At 38.4% G+C, this 15,316-nt stretch overlaps 2 protein-coding genes across 2 annotated transcripts; both read left to right on the top strand.

Annotated features, from left to right (window-relative positions):
* Positions 1 to 1,394, top strand: LOC104715176. Its single transcript, XM_010432612.1, has 3 exons — positions 1 to 89; positions 152 to 1,275; positions 1,366 to 1,394. The coding sequence occupies exons 1-3, from the start codon at positions 1 to 3 to the stop codon at positions 1,392 to 1,394; spliced, it is 1,242 nt and encodes a 413-aa protein (XP_010430914.1).
* On the top strand, positions 7,246 to 8,639 carry LOC104715175. The gene is made up of 3 exons (XM_010432611.1): positions 7,246 to 7,334; positions 7,397 to 8,520; positions 8,611 to 8,639. Exons 1-3 carry the CDS (start codon positions 7,246 to 7,248, stop codon positions 8,637 to 8,639), a joined length of 1,242 nt encoding a protein of 413 aa, XP_010430913.1.

Raw genomic sequence — 15,316 nt, 5'->3', positions numbered from 1 at the left:
ATGGACCTTAAGGTTTCAGCATCATACAGTAAGTGTCGTAGGGCTCCGGAAAAAGCTACAGACGACTTGTTTGGCTCTGATGAAGATTCGTATGCTTAACTGCCTGAATATTTGCATCTTTTGAAGCTCGCAAATCCCAGTACTGTAACAGATATCAAAACAGAAATCGAGGAAGATGGTCTGAAAGATTCTTGTACACGTTCTTGGCATTTGGTGCATCCATTCAAGGCTTCAGTCAGCTGAGACGTGTTCTTGTTGTGGACGGGACGCATCTAACTGGTAAGTACAAAGGAGTTTTGTTCACAGCAAGTGGCCAAGACGGTAACTTTCAAGTACTCCCTCTAGCGTTTGCTGTTGTAGATAGGGAGAATGATGATTCGTGGACTTGGTTCTTTGAGAAGCTTGAACGCATCATCGCAGACAGCAATACCCTCACCATCATTTCTGACAGATGTCAGTCCATTTACGTTGCTAAGAAGAGGGTTTTTCCACGTGCTCATCATGGCGCTTGTATTGTCCACTTGGCGAGGAATGTGAATGCCAAATTTCACAACAAAGGTCTTGCCAAACTGGTCACTAATGCTGCATATGCCTACACAGCTGACTCTTTCCGGACAATTTCTGGACAAATTCGTGGAAAAAACATCGAATGTGCTAAATGGCTTGAGAAAATCGGCACTGCTCATTGGTCACGCGCATATTTTCAGGGAGACCATTACAATCTGATGACTAGCAACATAGCTGAATCGTTGAACAAAGCATTATGGAAGTGTAGGGCGTCACCAATAGTGGAGTTACTTAAGTTTATTAGGGCTATGTTAACACGCTGGTTCAGTGCAAGGAGGAAAAAGTCTGCAACACACAACGGATTGGTAACTCCGGAGGTTGATAAAGAAATGGCAAAAAGTTGGTCACAAGTAAGGGGAAACAAGGTAGCAACTGTTGAAACCTTTTATTATGAAATTGTGGGAGGGTTCACCCGGAAACACCAAGTCCTTCTGGATTTGAACAAATGTACTTGCAAGCAATACGACCGACTTAAGATCCCTTGTGGACACGCAATGCTTGCTGCCAACTACCAAGGCATTCCACCTACAACACTAGTAGTCGAGTACTATAAGACTACTACATGGGCAGCCACTTATGCAGGAGTAATCAACCCTGAAGTTCATCCAAATGATATTGGTATGGCCGATGAATTTGTTAAGAGGGACCTACTCCCACCAAAGTCACGGCGGCCATCTGGTAGGCCTATCAAGACTAGCATTCCATCCGGTAAGTTTTATCTATTTTTCTACTGTTTATCATTCGAGTGATCATGTATTAACTTCTACTCTTCTTTTTCCATGAATCCTTCGACAATAGGTGTTCAAGATGTTCAAGATGCAACCTGATAGGACAAAAACATCATTTCTACTTGCACCAATCCAATTAGATGCTGTTCCACCTTCTCCAGAAAGTTATGTTTTGGTTGCAAGGAGTAATTAAATTTCGCCTTCGTAACCAGTCTCTTACTCGCTCTCCCTTTTTTATTGCAAACTATTGTGCCTTTAAGTCTGCGGCAATATTAGGCTCAATTTTGAGTTATGAAACGTTACAATGCCAAACTCTTTTGCTTTGTATGTAGTATTACTGGTGTCGTTCTATCCATATGGATACCTACTTGAGGACAGCATTAGATTAGCAAAAAATTATACATTATAAGCCCTGTGTATATTGTTAGTAAACGTTCTAATCTGAATTACAATTCATAGGCGGACTACATTCCCCCATAAGTCCATCCAATGAAAACCCAAAAGAATATGATCATGTACACAATCCTAATTATTATCGAATGATTTAAATAGAATCTATTCATATGGACAGCAATATAATCATTTCTCTTATTGACTACCCGTGTCCACCAAAAGCAATACACATGGACAACACTTTTAATAGACTTATTGGTGGATGATCCATTGTTACGTTTTATCAAATTGCATTGTCTCGTAATGATTCATAGTACATCCAAATACATTGTACAGTTTCAATCAGTCTAAATTATATGTGCCCTCTCAATCATTGTACGTGTCCAATTTTACATATCCACATGTCCACATGCCCACATATCCACATGGATACGTATCTAAAATTATCCAAATATAGATCACATTTATATGTATATATTTCGGTGTTTGCTAAAATGGTACTGTATAATTCACCATGAAGTTAATGATTGTGAATAATATAGAAGAAAGATAAATTAAAAACGGAGAACAATGTTATAAATAGAGAGGATGTTGTGAGAAATAACGTGGTTTACAAAGTTTGAAAAAAAAAAAAAAAAGATAACATAAAAACCTGACATAACACTACTAATAGTTGAATTACGCTTCCACTTTCGACCAACCAATTAGAGGAGGAACCCGACACTTTGCGGCATCGGCGGCCGTAACTTCACGCAACTCCTCAAGCCTCTGCAACTCTCCCACCAAATCCTCAATTTCCAGACTCAAGATGTCATTCACTAGATCGATTTTTGCATCGATGGTTTCCACTTGATGAAGGAGGGCTGTTTTTTCTTCCTTCTTCTTCATATGATCCTCCATCATATGAATGATTGACATGTAGTGCTCCCTTGTCTCCGTCTCGCTCACCTCACGTGTCTTAGTTAGAGCGGCTCGCATGGCCTCCAAAACCTCCCCTTCCCATTCGAAATCATCATTCCTTTTGGGCCGTTTACTCGAGCTGGCTCCTACGGTTGGCTCCTCTGCGAAGCGTTTAGGACGTTCTCTTGAACCCTCTCCAGACATTGCTGCACTCTTGAAATGAAATTGTTGCTTGAAGGTGACACAATAGTTTCGGGGGACAATGCGAGGAGTTTTATAGGGGTCATGATCGAATTGGAAAATAAAGCAAATACAACGTTTCAATGAATATAGACAGGTCCAATCGATACAATGAATTATTGGGAATCGAAACGATACAATGCTTGCGAATCATTTAGAGTTACGAAAACGATGACCAAGTTTCGACTTCAATCCCAACTTAATATTGGTTGGGTTTCGCTTATTAGGTACAAATCTTTGGTTCGGTTAACAAGCCTTAATTTTTGGTTCGGTTAACAATTCATTTTACTTACCAAAATACAAAAAAAAACCTTAAAGCATTATTGAATACAATCTATCCATATGGACATCAATAGCATCTATCCATATGGACAGAAATAGCATCTATCCATATGGACAGCAATGTTAGCGACTTATTGTTGAATTATCCATTGTTACGATTTATCACTTTACATTGTCTCGTAACGATTCATTGTACATCCAAATACATTGTACCGTCTCGATCAGCCTAAATTAATTGTGCCTTTTCGATCATTGTACCCTTTCGATTTCTCTACCTTCATTCCATGTATCATTTTACTCTCTTCAATCATAGAGCCTATAAATATCCAATATATCTCGTCTCAATCTACTTCATCTTCTACTCTTCATCGATATCATCATCTTCTTCTTCAAACATTGCGTCTATGGCTGGGGAGACTTCCAGAAAACGTTCAAAACACTTGGCAGACTATGGAGCCGAAGCAACAGGGCAAAGAACCATGGCCGGAGAGAGTTCCGGTAAATGACCTTCTCGCTCATCCAATTTCGACTGGGAAGACGAAACACTGGACGCCCTGAAGGAAGCTTTTCAGAAGACGCGAGTCATGACTGAAAAGGAGACAACCGAGCGCTTCACTGCAATTCTTCATATGCTGAAAGATCATCAGAAGAAGAAGGAAGACGCTACTGCCCTCGTCCATCAAGTGGAACTAATCAATGCTCAAATAGCCCAACTTAATCAAATTTTGGGAGGAGAACTTCTCGACATGGAGGCAGAGTACAAGAGGCTAGAGGAGATGCTAGAGATGGCGCAGGGCGATGCAGATCAGTGTGTTGTTCCTCCTCCTATCGACTGGGACAAACTTGGAGTTAATTTCAACGCTTAGTAGCACCACCTATACTTCTATTTCTATTTCTATTTTTATCTAATGTAATATTTATCCACATTACAAACTCCTTTAACTATATAATATGCCTAATGGATTTCTGTTTACAATTACAATTTTTATGTCAGTATGCCTAATGGATATCTATTACATCCATTACAACTTACCTTACCATCAAAAACTTGTATCCTCATAAGAATTCATTTGGACAGCGGTTGCTGAATTATGTTGACACACATCCACGTGGATACCAAACCCTTTGATACCAAACACATCCATGTGGATACCAAACCCTTTGATAATCACCAACACCCATCCACGTTTCCTTTACACTATTACAGCTACGGAAACAGCTTCCCTCACACATACTCAATTAGTGTTCTACCCACTACTAGATTATGGATATCAAAACATATGAATTTCATTGGATGGTCATATCTGTCAGGACAGGAATCAAGGACTTAGCACATCATAAAAAGACATATAATTTCAGTACTTTCGGCCAATTATAATGCAAAATACAAAACACCACTTTAAGCACTATTGCTGACAATTCATGGCACAAACTTTAAAGGTGGTTCAATAAAGAGAAACCCTAAAAAATTGGTGAACTAAACAATAAAGCTTACAACCGTTCGACACACATAATTGTCAATTACTAAGCTATTGCTTACAATCCTAAGACAATAGCATTATATCTCTAGATAGGAAGAAGAAGATACAATCGATACACCTCTCCCCATTGAATTCCTGCAGCGCCTGATGTTCAGAACCACACTTTGGCACATCTTCAAAGTACTAAGTATTTGAAAAAGTCCCCCATCACTTAGGCCGGATCTTGTGGATGTGGTACATTAGAGAGTCAGCCAGCCTATCAACATCACCAAATCGAGACGTATTCTTGTAGTTCCAGTAGAAAACCATATCCAACGTCCCTTCGCAGCTCTTCAACATTATCCACAACAACTCAGCCACTGGGTACACATGTTTAATGGTACTCACCACTACAATAGCCTCTTTCAAATCACAGCATTGGAAAGCTAAGAATAAACTTTTCACATACATAGCATAAGGATTCCTTGCGTATAAACACATCCCAAAAAAGTCATAGTAGACAGATTCGGATCTTGACCATTTAACAAAATCGTAATGGCGATCGAGCCTAACAGAGGATAGTGTTTCCAAAGAGTGAACAACTACTCTACCTGCACGCCCTGCGACAAGCCAGTTGCCTAAATGCCTGATGCCATCCTGAGCTACGAAACTCACTATTTTCGCCAGAATTGGGGGTGGGAGGTAAAGATCTTCATGTGGACGAAACTGTAATAAACCAGACAACATGTACATTCAGCATATCTAACAGATACGCAAAATAAAGTCTACACAAACCAAAAAAACAGCAAATCGGACAGATAACTAGTCCATTACGCATATCTAACAAATTTGAAAACGCCTGCTAACAAATACAATCACCAAATCTAAGAGATCTACTAAATTAAAACTAAACAGAACAAAGTCTGAAAACAACAACAACAAACCTCAGGATTCAGTCGAACAAGAGGTTCCGTCACTGGTTCCTCAGCTGGTTGGCGGTCAATGATACGTGTCCGAGCACTATGAGGACGAGGGAAATGTCTTCGTCGTATTCGACCATGACCACATTTACCATGAGAGCAGTTCTCACAAACAATTTTGTATGTCGGAACCATTTCCAATTTTTTCCTAACCGATACAACATAGGTTTATATAGATAGGCCTACATAGAATGAGGGGCTACAAATTAAAACTCCCAAAATACCCCCACAAGTTTAACAGTTTAAAGTTTCAGTCATACATATCCACGTGGACATGTCCACTTAGATTCTAATATTAATAATCCATGTGGATACCAGATAACGACCATCTAGTCCTCTCCTATACTCAGAACCTTTTTAGAACTATGTTTCAATAGAACATCTACAAAGGTCATAGATGTGGGGGATCTACAAGATACGTAAACTCTAAACTCTAAGCTACGGGATCTTCGTGTTTAGAGTTTAGGGTTTAGAGTTTGGATTTTAGGGTTTACAGTTTAGAGTTTAGAGTTTAGAGTTTGGAGTTGGGAGTTTAGGGTTTAGAGTTTAGGGCTTAGAGTTTGGAGTTTAGGGTTTAGAGTTTAGTGCTTAGAGTTTGAAGTTTAGGGTTTAGAGTTTAGGGTTTAGAGTTTAGAGTTTAGGGTTTAGAGTTTAGGGTTTAGGGTTTAGGGTTTAGGGTTTATGGTTTAAGGTTAAAGGGGTAACGCGGTTTAGGGTTTATGTGTAATGCAGTTTAGGGTTTACTAACAACATTTCAGATTCAATCTACTAATCAGTACTGAAGGTTTAAATTTTATTTACGTTATATACAAAAAAAAAGTCAGATGATGAACATCATTTAATATCCCCTGTACACACATCAAAATGCCGAACAGGATGGACAATGAAGTATACTTGGACATAATTACTTCCTGTCCATCTTATTGTCTATCATACTTCCTGTCTATCTTACTTCCTGTCCATCTTACTTCCTGTCCATCCAATGACCATTACGTTTTTCATATCTAAAATATGGTCAAAGTCAAAGTCAATAAATGCACACTAACGGACAAAACAGATGTAACCTTCCCCTACAGATGAAACCTTCCCCTACTGCTGAAAGCTGTCACCTATTTCCCCTATTAGGGTCTACTGTATACGCTTAGGATTCCATCTATTAATTAATAGGTTTAAATTATATTTAGGTTATAAACCAAAAAAAAGGCAGATGATGGACAGCATTTAAAAACCCCTGTACACACATCAAAATCCCGAACAGGATGGACAAGGAAATATACTTGGACAGAAATTACTCACTGTCCATGTTATATGTGAACCCTACAATAACAATTAGGTTTTCCATCTCTACAATATGGTCACAGCCGCCGCCACTCCAACAATTCCTACTCGCTTATTCAACAATAACCACACTAACTGACAAAACGGATGTAACCTTCCCTTACAGATGAAACCTTCCCCTACTGCTAAAACATTTCACATACTGCCCCTACTGCTAAAACATTTCACATACTGCCCCTACTGCTGATTCTTTACAATACTATCCAAAAAATTTCAAACAACTATAGCGAAAAAAAAACAACTACTGCAACAAGGGAGAGAAACTAAAAAAATACTATTCCCCTTCTACACCAACTAATTAGCGTACAGTCCATCCTTCCCATCAAAATTTGCCACACCATCTAATCACCAGTACCAATGGACCTTAAGGTTTCAGCATCATACAGTAAGTGTCGTAGGGCTCCGGAAAAAGCTACAGACGACTTGTTTGGCTCTGATGAAGATTCGTATGCTTAACTGCCTGAATATTTGCATCTTTTGAAGCTCGCAAATCCCAGTACTGTAACAGATATCAAAACAGAAATCGAGGAAGATGGTCTGAAAGATTCTTGTACACGTTCTTGGCATTTGGTGCATCCATTCAAGGCTTCAGTCAGCTGAGACGTGTTCTTGTTGTGGACGGGACGCATCTAACTGGTAAGTACAAAGGAGTTTTGTTCACAGCAAGTGGCCAAGACGGTAACTTTCAAGTACTCCCTCTAGCGTTTGCTGTTGTAGATAGGGAGAATGATGATTCGTGGACTTGGTTCTTTGAGAAGCTTGAACGCATCATCGCAGACAGCAATACCCTCACCATCATTTCTGACAGATGTCAGTCCATTTACGTTGCTAAGAAGAGGGTTTTTCCACGTGCTCATCATGGCGCTTGTATTGTCCACTTGGCGAGGAATGTGAATGCCAAATTTCACAACAAAGGTCTTGCCAAACTGGTCACTAATGCTGCATATGCCTACACAGCTGACTCTTTCCGGACAATTTCTGGACAAATTCGTGGAAAAAACATCGAATGTGCTAAATGGCTTGAGAAAATCGGCACTGCTCATTGGTCACGCGCATATTTTCAGGGAGACCATTACAATCTGATGACTAGCAACATAGCTGAATCGTTGAACAAAGCATTATGGAAGTGTAGGGCGTCACCAATAGTGGAGTTACTTAAGTTTATTAGGGCTATGTTAACACGCTGGTTCAGTGCAAGGAGGAAAAAGTCTGCAACACACAACGGATTGGTAACTCCGGAGGTTGATAAAGAAATGGCAAAAAGTTGGTCACAAGTAAGGGGAAACAAGGTAGCAACTGTTGAAACCTTTTATTATGAAATTGTGGGAGGGTTCACCCGGAAACACCAAGTCCTTCTGGATTTGAACAAATGTACTTGCAAGCAATACGACCGACTTAAGATCCCTTGTGGACACGCAATGCTTGCTGCCAACTACCAAGGCATTCCACCTACAACACTAGTAGTCGAGTACTATAAGACTACTACATGGGCAGCCACTTATGCAGGAGTAATCAACCCTGAAGTTCATCCAAATGATATTGGTATGGCCGATGAATTTGTTAAGAGGGACCTACTCCCACCAAAGTCACGGCGGCCATCTGGTAGGCCTATCAAGACTAGCATTCCATCCGGTAAGTTTTATCTATTTTTCTACTGTTTATCATTCGAGTGATCATGTATTAACTTCTACTCTTCTTTTTCCATGAATCCTTCGACAATAGGTGTTCAAGATGTTCAAGATGCAACCTGATAGGACAAAAACATCATTTCTACTTGCACCAATCCAATTAGATGCTGTTCCACCTTCTCCAGAAAGTTATGTTTTGGTTGCAAGGAGTAATTAAATTTCGCCTTCGTAACCAGTCTCTTACTCGCTCTCCCTTTTTTATTGCAAACTATTGTGCCTTTAAGTCTGCGGCAATATTAGGCTCAATTTTGAGTTATGAAACGTTACAATGCCAAACTCTTTTGCTTTGTATGTAGTATTACTGGTGTCGTTCTATCCATATGGATACCTACTTGAGGACAGCATTAGATTAGCAAAAAATTATACATTATAAGCCCTGTGTATATTGTTAGTAAACGTTCTAATCTGAATTACAATTCATAGGCGGACTACATTCCCCCATAAGTCCATCCAATGAAAACCCAAAAGAATATGATCATGTACACAATCCTAATTATTATCGAATGATTTAAATAGAATCTATTCATATGGACAGCAATATAATCATTTCTCTTATTGACTACCCGTGTCCACCAAAAGCAATACACATGGACAACACTTTTAATAGACTTATTGGTGGATGATCCATTGTTACGTTTTATCAAATTGCATTGTCTCGTAATGATTCATAGTACATCCAAATACATTGTACAGTTTCAATCAGTCTAAATTATATGTGCCCTCTCAATCATTGTACGTGTCCAATTTTACATATCCACATGTCCACATGCCCACATATCCACATGGATACGTATCTAAAATTATCCAAATATAGATCACATTTATATGTATATATTTCGGTGTTTGCTAAAATGGTACTGTATAATTCACCATGAAGTTAATGATTGTGAATAATATAGAAGAAAGATAAATTAAAAACGGAGAACAATGTTATAAATAGAGAGGATGTTGTGAGAAATAACGTGGTTTACAAAGTTTGAAAAAAAAAAAAAAAAGATAACATAAAAACCTGACATAACACTACTAATAGTTGAATTACGCTTCCACTTTCGACCAACCAATTAGAGGAGGAACCCGACACTTTGCGGCATCGGCGGCCGTAACTTCACGCAACTCCTCAAGCCTCTGCAACTCTCCCACCAAATCCTCAATTTCCAGACTCAAGATGTCATTCACTAGATCGATTTTTGCATCGATGGTTTCCACTTGATGAAGGAGGGCTGTTTTTTCTTCCTTCTTCTTCATATGATCCTCCATCATATGAATGATTGACATGTAGTGCTCCCTTGTCTCCGTCTCGCTCACCTCACGTGTCTTAGTTAGAGCGGCTCGCATGGCCTCCAAAACCTCCCCTTCCCATTCGAAATCATCATTCCTTTTGGGCCGTTTACTCGAGCTGGCTCCTACGGTTGGCTCCTCTGCGAAGCGTTTAGGACGTTCTCTTGAACCCTCTCCAGACATTGCTGCACTCTTGAAATGAAATTGTTGCTTGAAGGTGACACAATAGTTTCGGGGGACAATGCGAGGAGTTTTATAGGGGTCATGATCGAATTGGAAAATAAAGCAAATACAACGTTTCAATGAATATAGACAGGTCCAATCGATACAATGAATTATTGGGAATCGAAACGATACAATGCTTGCGAATCATTTAGAGTTACGAAAACGATGACCAAGTTTCGACTTCAATCCCAACTTAATATTGGTTGGGTTTCGCTTATTAGGTACAAATCTTTGGTTCGGTTAACAAGCCTTAATTTTTGGTTCGGTTAACAATTCATTTTACTTACCAAAATACAAAAAAAAACCTTAAAGCATTATTGAATACAATCTATCCATATGGACATCAATAGCATCTATCCATATGGACAGAAATAGCATCTATCCATATGGACAGCAATGTTAGCGACTTATTGTTGAATTATCCATTGTTACGATTTATCACTTTACATTGTCTCGTAACGATTCATTGTACATCCAAATACATTGTACCGTCTCGATCAGCCTAAATTAATTGTGCCTTTTCGATCATTGTACCCTTTCGATTTCTCTACCTTCATTCCATGTATCGTTTTACTCTCTTCAATCATAGAGCCTATAAATATCCAATATATCTCGTCTCAATCTACTTCATCTTCTACTCTTCATCGATATCATCATCTTCTTCTTCAAACATTGCGTCTATGGCTGGGGAGACTTCCAGAAAACGTTCAAAACACTTGGCAGACTATGGAGCCGAAGCAACAGGGCAAAGAACCATGGCCGGAGAGAGTTCCGGTAAATGACCTTCTCGCTCATCCGATTTCGACTGGGAAGACGAAACACTGGACGCCCTGAAGGAAGCTTTTCAGAAGACGCGAGTCATGACTGAAAAGGAGACAACCGAGCGCTTCACTGCAATTCTTCATATGCTGAAAGATCATCAGAAGAAGAAGGAAGACGCTACTGCCCTCGTCCATCAAGTGGAACTAATCAATGCTCAAATAACCCAACTTAATCAAATTTTGGGAGGAGAACTTCTCGACATGGAGGCAGAGTACAAGAGGCTAGAGGAGATGCTAGAGATGGCGCAGGGCGATGCAGATCAGTGTGTTGTTCCTCCTCCTATCGACTGGGACAAACTTGGAGTTAATTTCAACGCTTAGTAGCACCACCTATACTCCTATTTCTATTTCTATTTTTACCTAATGTATTATTTATCCACATTACAAACTCCTTTAACTGTATAATATGCCTAATGGATGTCTGTTTACAATTATAATTTTTATGTCAGTCTGCCTAATGGATATCTATTACATCCATTACAGCTTACCTTACCATCAAAAACTTGTATCCTCAAATGAATTCATGTGGACAGCGGTTGCTGAATTGTGTTGACTCACACATCCACGTGGATACCAAATCCATCCACGTTTCCTTTACACTATTACAGCTAAGGAAACAGCTTCCCCCACACATTCTCATAACCATGAACAACATTTTTAACGTCAATATTATCATTTCAAATAGAATCTATCCATATGGACATCAATATTATCATTATTGATACAAAATTAATGAATACCATCCATATGGATACCTTTCGATAAGAAATTCCATCCAACTAACATGAAGCAGAGAATAAAACATTAAATAAAGCACTTTCTGCAACCTAGCACACTTTAAATATAAATTAAGCTGAGCATCCACCCGTGCAACATCCACAGCTGAGCATCCCGGTGGCTACCAAAACCTTAACTAAAAATGGACTCACATTTACCATGGATGCATAGTTGCGGTCAATGTTAGTCATCTAATTAAACTTAAAGCCATAAATAACTACACTAAACGTTAAACATTAAACATCTAAAAATACAAACTTACAGTTCAGATTTAAAACAGAAAAACAACTACTAATAAAACACACAAATTAGACTCCACAGACCACACCGCTAACAAATGTCAATTATTCCTTCTCTGACGTATACAGAGGGGCAACTAATTCAGTGTAGATGTCTATTGCATATTGAGCTCTAAATTCATCCACAATCTCGTCTGTGATTGCCGCCATCTGTTCTACTCCATTTTCATTCGCAAGAATCTCAAGAAACTTCATTGCTACCGGGCCACAATCACCACAACGCTTGTTCACATAAATTCCGTCATATCTAACCCATTTGAACGGCTCATAACCATGATCTTGGGACCTGGGTGGCTTGCAAAATTTCCTAATGATATACGGTAACATCTCTACAACAGGAGCGACGAACCTCGAAACCCTTCTTATATCATACAATTCAACATTGGGATCAACGATGAAAACGCACCAGTTTGGTAGGTTTATGGCGAGTCCTACCCAATGCTCGTTTTGCCATATCATTGGCATATATATAGTGTCAATAGTAACAAACCAGTCTGAAGGACTACCAGGAAAATAGTGGTCCAATAATCCTTTCCACTGGACCCTCGCTCGATTCCTCGCAACTGAAAAAGTCTTGTACTTCCGCAAAAGGAAGTTCCCAAGCCAAGGTGAGGCAAAAGTCGAACGCTCCTTCTCAAGGACATATCTATGTCTTTCTCTTAAGAAAGTCAGTAACACCTCAATATGCTGTTTAAGACAATGAAAATAAGGTCAATAAACTCAATCAAGTAAACTCACAGACAAATTCTTATAAATAAAACATGTATTACCAATGTAGACACCCATTTCTGTGGTTCAGCAAGTTCCAAAAAAAACTTGTTGTTTATGAGGTGACTGCAACGTGTAAGATGTTCACTGCAAGGAATTGTACAATTAGTAAACGACCTACAATAATATATATTAGTACACCATTAAAAAATAAAAATCAAAACCAGAATTACGTGTTAGGTGCTTCAGTCAACGTTTTCTTAAAGTATTCAAACAGATTGGTGTCCAGAGGAGGTAACAAATCATGCCCATTAGAAGGAGAGTAAGGGTCCTTCTTCAATAACTCAGCAACAAGATTTTCTTCCCCTTCAGTCAAAACAGCACGCTTTCGCTCCTGTGGAGGAGAAGAATCACTTACATCTACTAGCTTTTCAGGGTCCACCTCTCTTTCCTGTAAGATTATATATCATATATTGCTAAACATCATCCCTTCACCCTAAGCATTCATAGATATATGCCCACAATTTATACCTCCTCTTCATCGCAAGACGAGTATTCAGCTGCCTCAACGTTTGTCAATGGAACTTCCTCTATAATAGCTCCCTAATCAAACAATATCAAACAACATTAGTTTATCCACATACATCTCCACAAGTAAAGCGTGAAACATAAGTAATGTACCTCATCCTCTAGCTTCTCTGACGCAAGGCTCATTATGGTCTCCGACGCTACCCTCACCTAATCGTTTTCATGTTTTTCAAATTAACAATCAATATAGTGACTAGCTAAACCATATAATGTACAAACATTAATATTATTCTACTAAAGAAAGTTAATTGAAAAAATATCAATCACCTTATCCTCAACATACTCCCCTACAACGTCTGATACAGGATTCACCTGTACACGATTCCATATCCATGTGGTCAGTAAAATTACTTGTAGTATGATATCAAAACAATCGTATACAAAGTCTAATGCTATGACACAACGTTCTTTTAAATACAACGGTGAAAGATATATCTCATCGCATACTTTCTCTGTGGCTAGGCTAATTATAGTCTCTGAGGCTTCAATAACCTAATTTTTCAGAAAAAAAATAATTTAACACGCTCTAACATAACACATTTACGAGGTAACATAAAGATAAATAAACCAAAATATAAGCTCCCTTTAGACGTGTTATTACCTTCTCTTCAAAATTATCTTATGCGCCGTCTACTGCCCCATTTCCCTATCCAAAAAAACAAATGCATATGTTCAGTCAGAGTAATCCTAAAAAAACAAATCGGAAGTTCAGCAATATTCCCATGTCAACTAATTCCTCTTATATACAAGCATAATTATATGAACATATAAAACATTACTAGAAAAAAAACAACACTAGTTCAGATAATATTAAACACCTGCTCTCCACAACATCCTTGTTCACCGACGCCTAACACTTGATCCTGTCCACAACCCTGTATCCATGTGAACAATTACATAAGAATAATATCCACAAATACGTATCCAAGTGAAAACTTCTCCCTGTCCACAACTACTATCTTGTGCGTAAATTTTCACTTTCTCATAATTGTATGACCATACCATGATTTATCAAAAAAACAAAAATTAAGGGATAAACTATTACTAACCTTTTCCTCGATTGTATCTCCTTCAGCGACTAATCCAATTTGGCCCTGCCCACAAAATAGCATCCATGTGTTCGGTTAAATTGAAACAAAAATGAATAATATATCTTACTAGAAGTTTTGCCAACTAATTCCTCTTATATACAAGCATAATTACATGAACATATAAAATATTACTAGAAAAAAAACGACACTAGTTCAGAAAATACTAAACACCTGCTCTCCACAACATCCTTGTTCACCGACGCCTAACACTTGATCCTGTCCACAACCCTGTATCCATGTGAACAATTACATAAGAATAATATCCACAAATACGTATCCAAGTGAAAACTTCTCCCTGTCCACAACTACTATCTTGTGCGTAAATTTTCACTTTCTCATAATTGTATGACCATACCATGATTTATCAACAAAAAAAAATTAAGGGATAAACTATTACTAACCTTTTCCTCGATTGTATCTCCTTCAGCGACTAATCCAATTTGGCCCTGCCCACAAAATAGCATCCATGTGTTTGGTTAAATTGAAACAAAAATGAATAATATATCTTACTAGAAGTTTTGCCAACTAATTTCTCTTATATACAAGCATAATTATATGAACATATAAAACATTACTAGAAAAAAAACGACACTAGTTCAGAAAATACTAAACACCTGCTCTCCACAACATCCTTGTTCACCGACGCCTAACACTTGATCCTGTCCACAACCCTGTATCCATGTGAACAATTACATAAGAATAATATCCACAAATACGTATCCAAGTGAAAACTTCCCCCTGTCCACAACTACTATCTTGTGCGTAAATTTTAACTTTCTCATAATTATATGACCATACCATGATTTATCAACAAAAAAAAATTAAGGGATAAACTATTACTAACCTTTTCCTCGATTGTATCTCCTTCAGCGACTAATCCAATTTGGCCCGGCCCACAAAATAGCATCCATGTGTTCGGTTAAATTGAAACAAAAATGAATAATATATCTTAC

The sequence above is a fragment of the Camelina sativa genome, chromosome 9 (assembly GCF_000633955.1).
Source record: "Camelina sativa cultivar DH55 chromosome 9, Cs, whole genome shotgun sequence".
NCBI lineage: Eukaryota > Viridiplantae > Streptophyta > Magnoliopsida > Brassicales > Brassicaceae > Camelina > Camelina sativa.
Note: the sequence above shows the minus strand (reverse complement) of the source record. Positions and strands in the feature narration are given on the sequence as shown.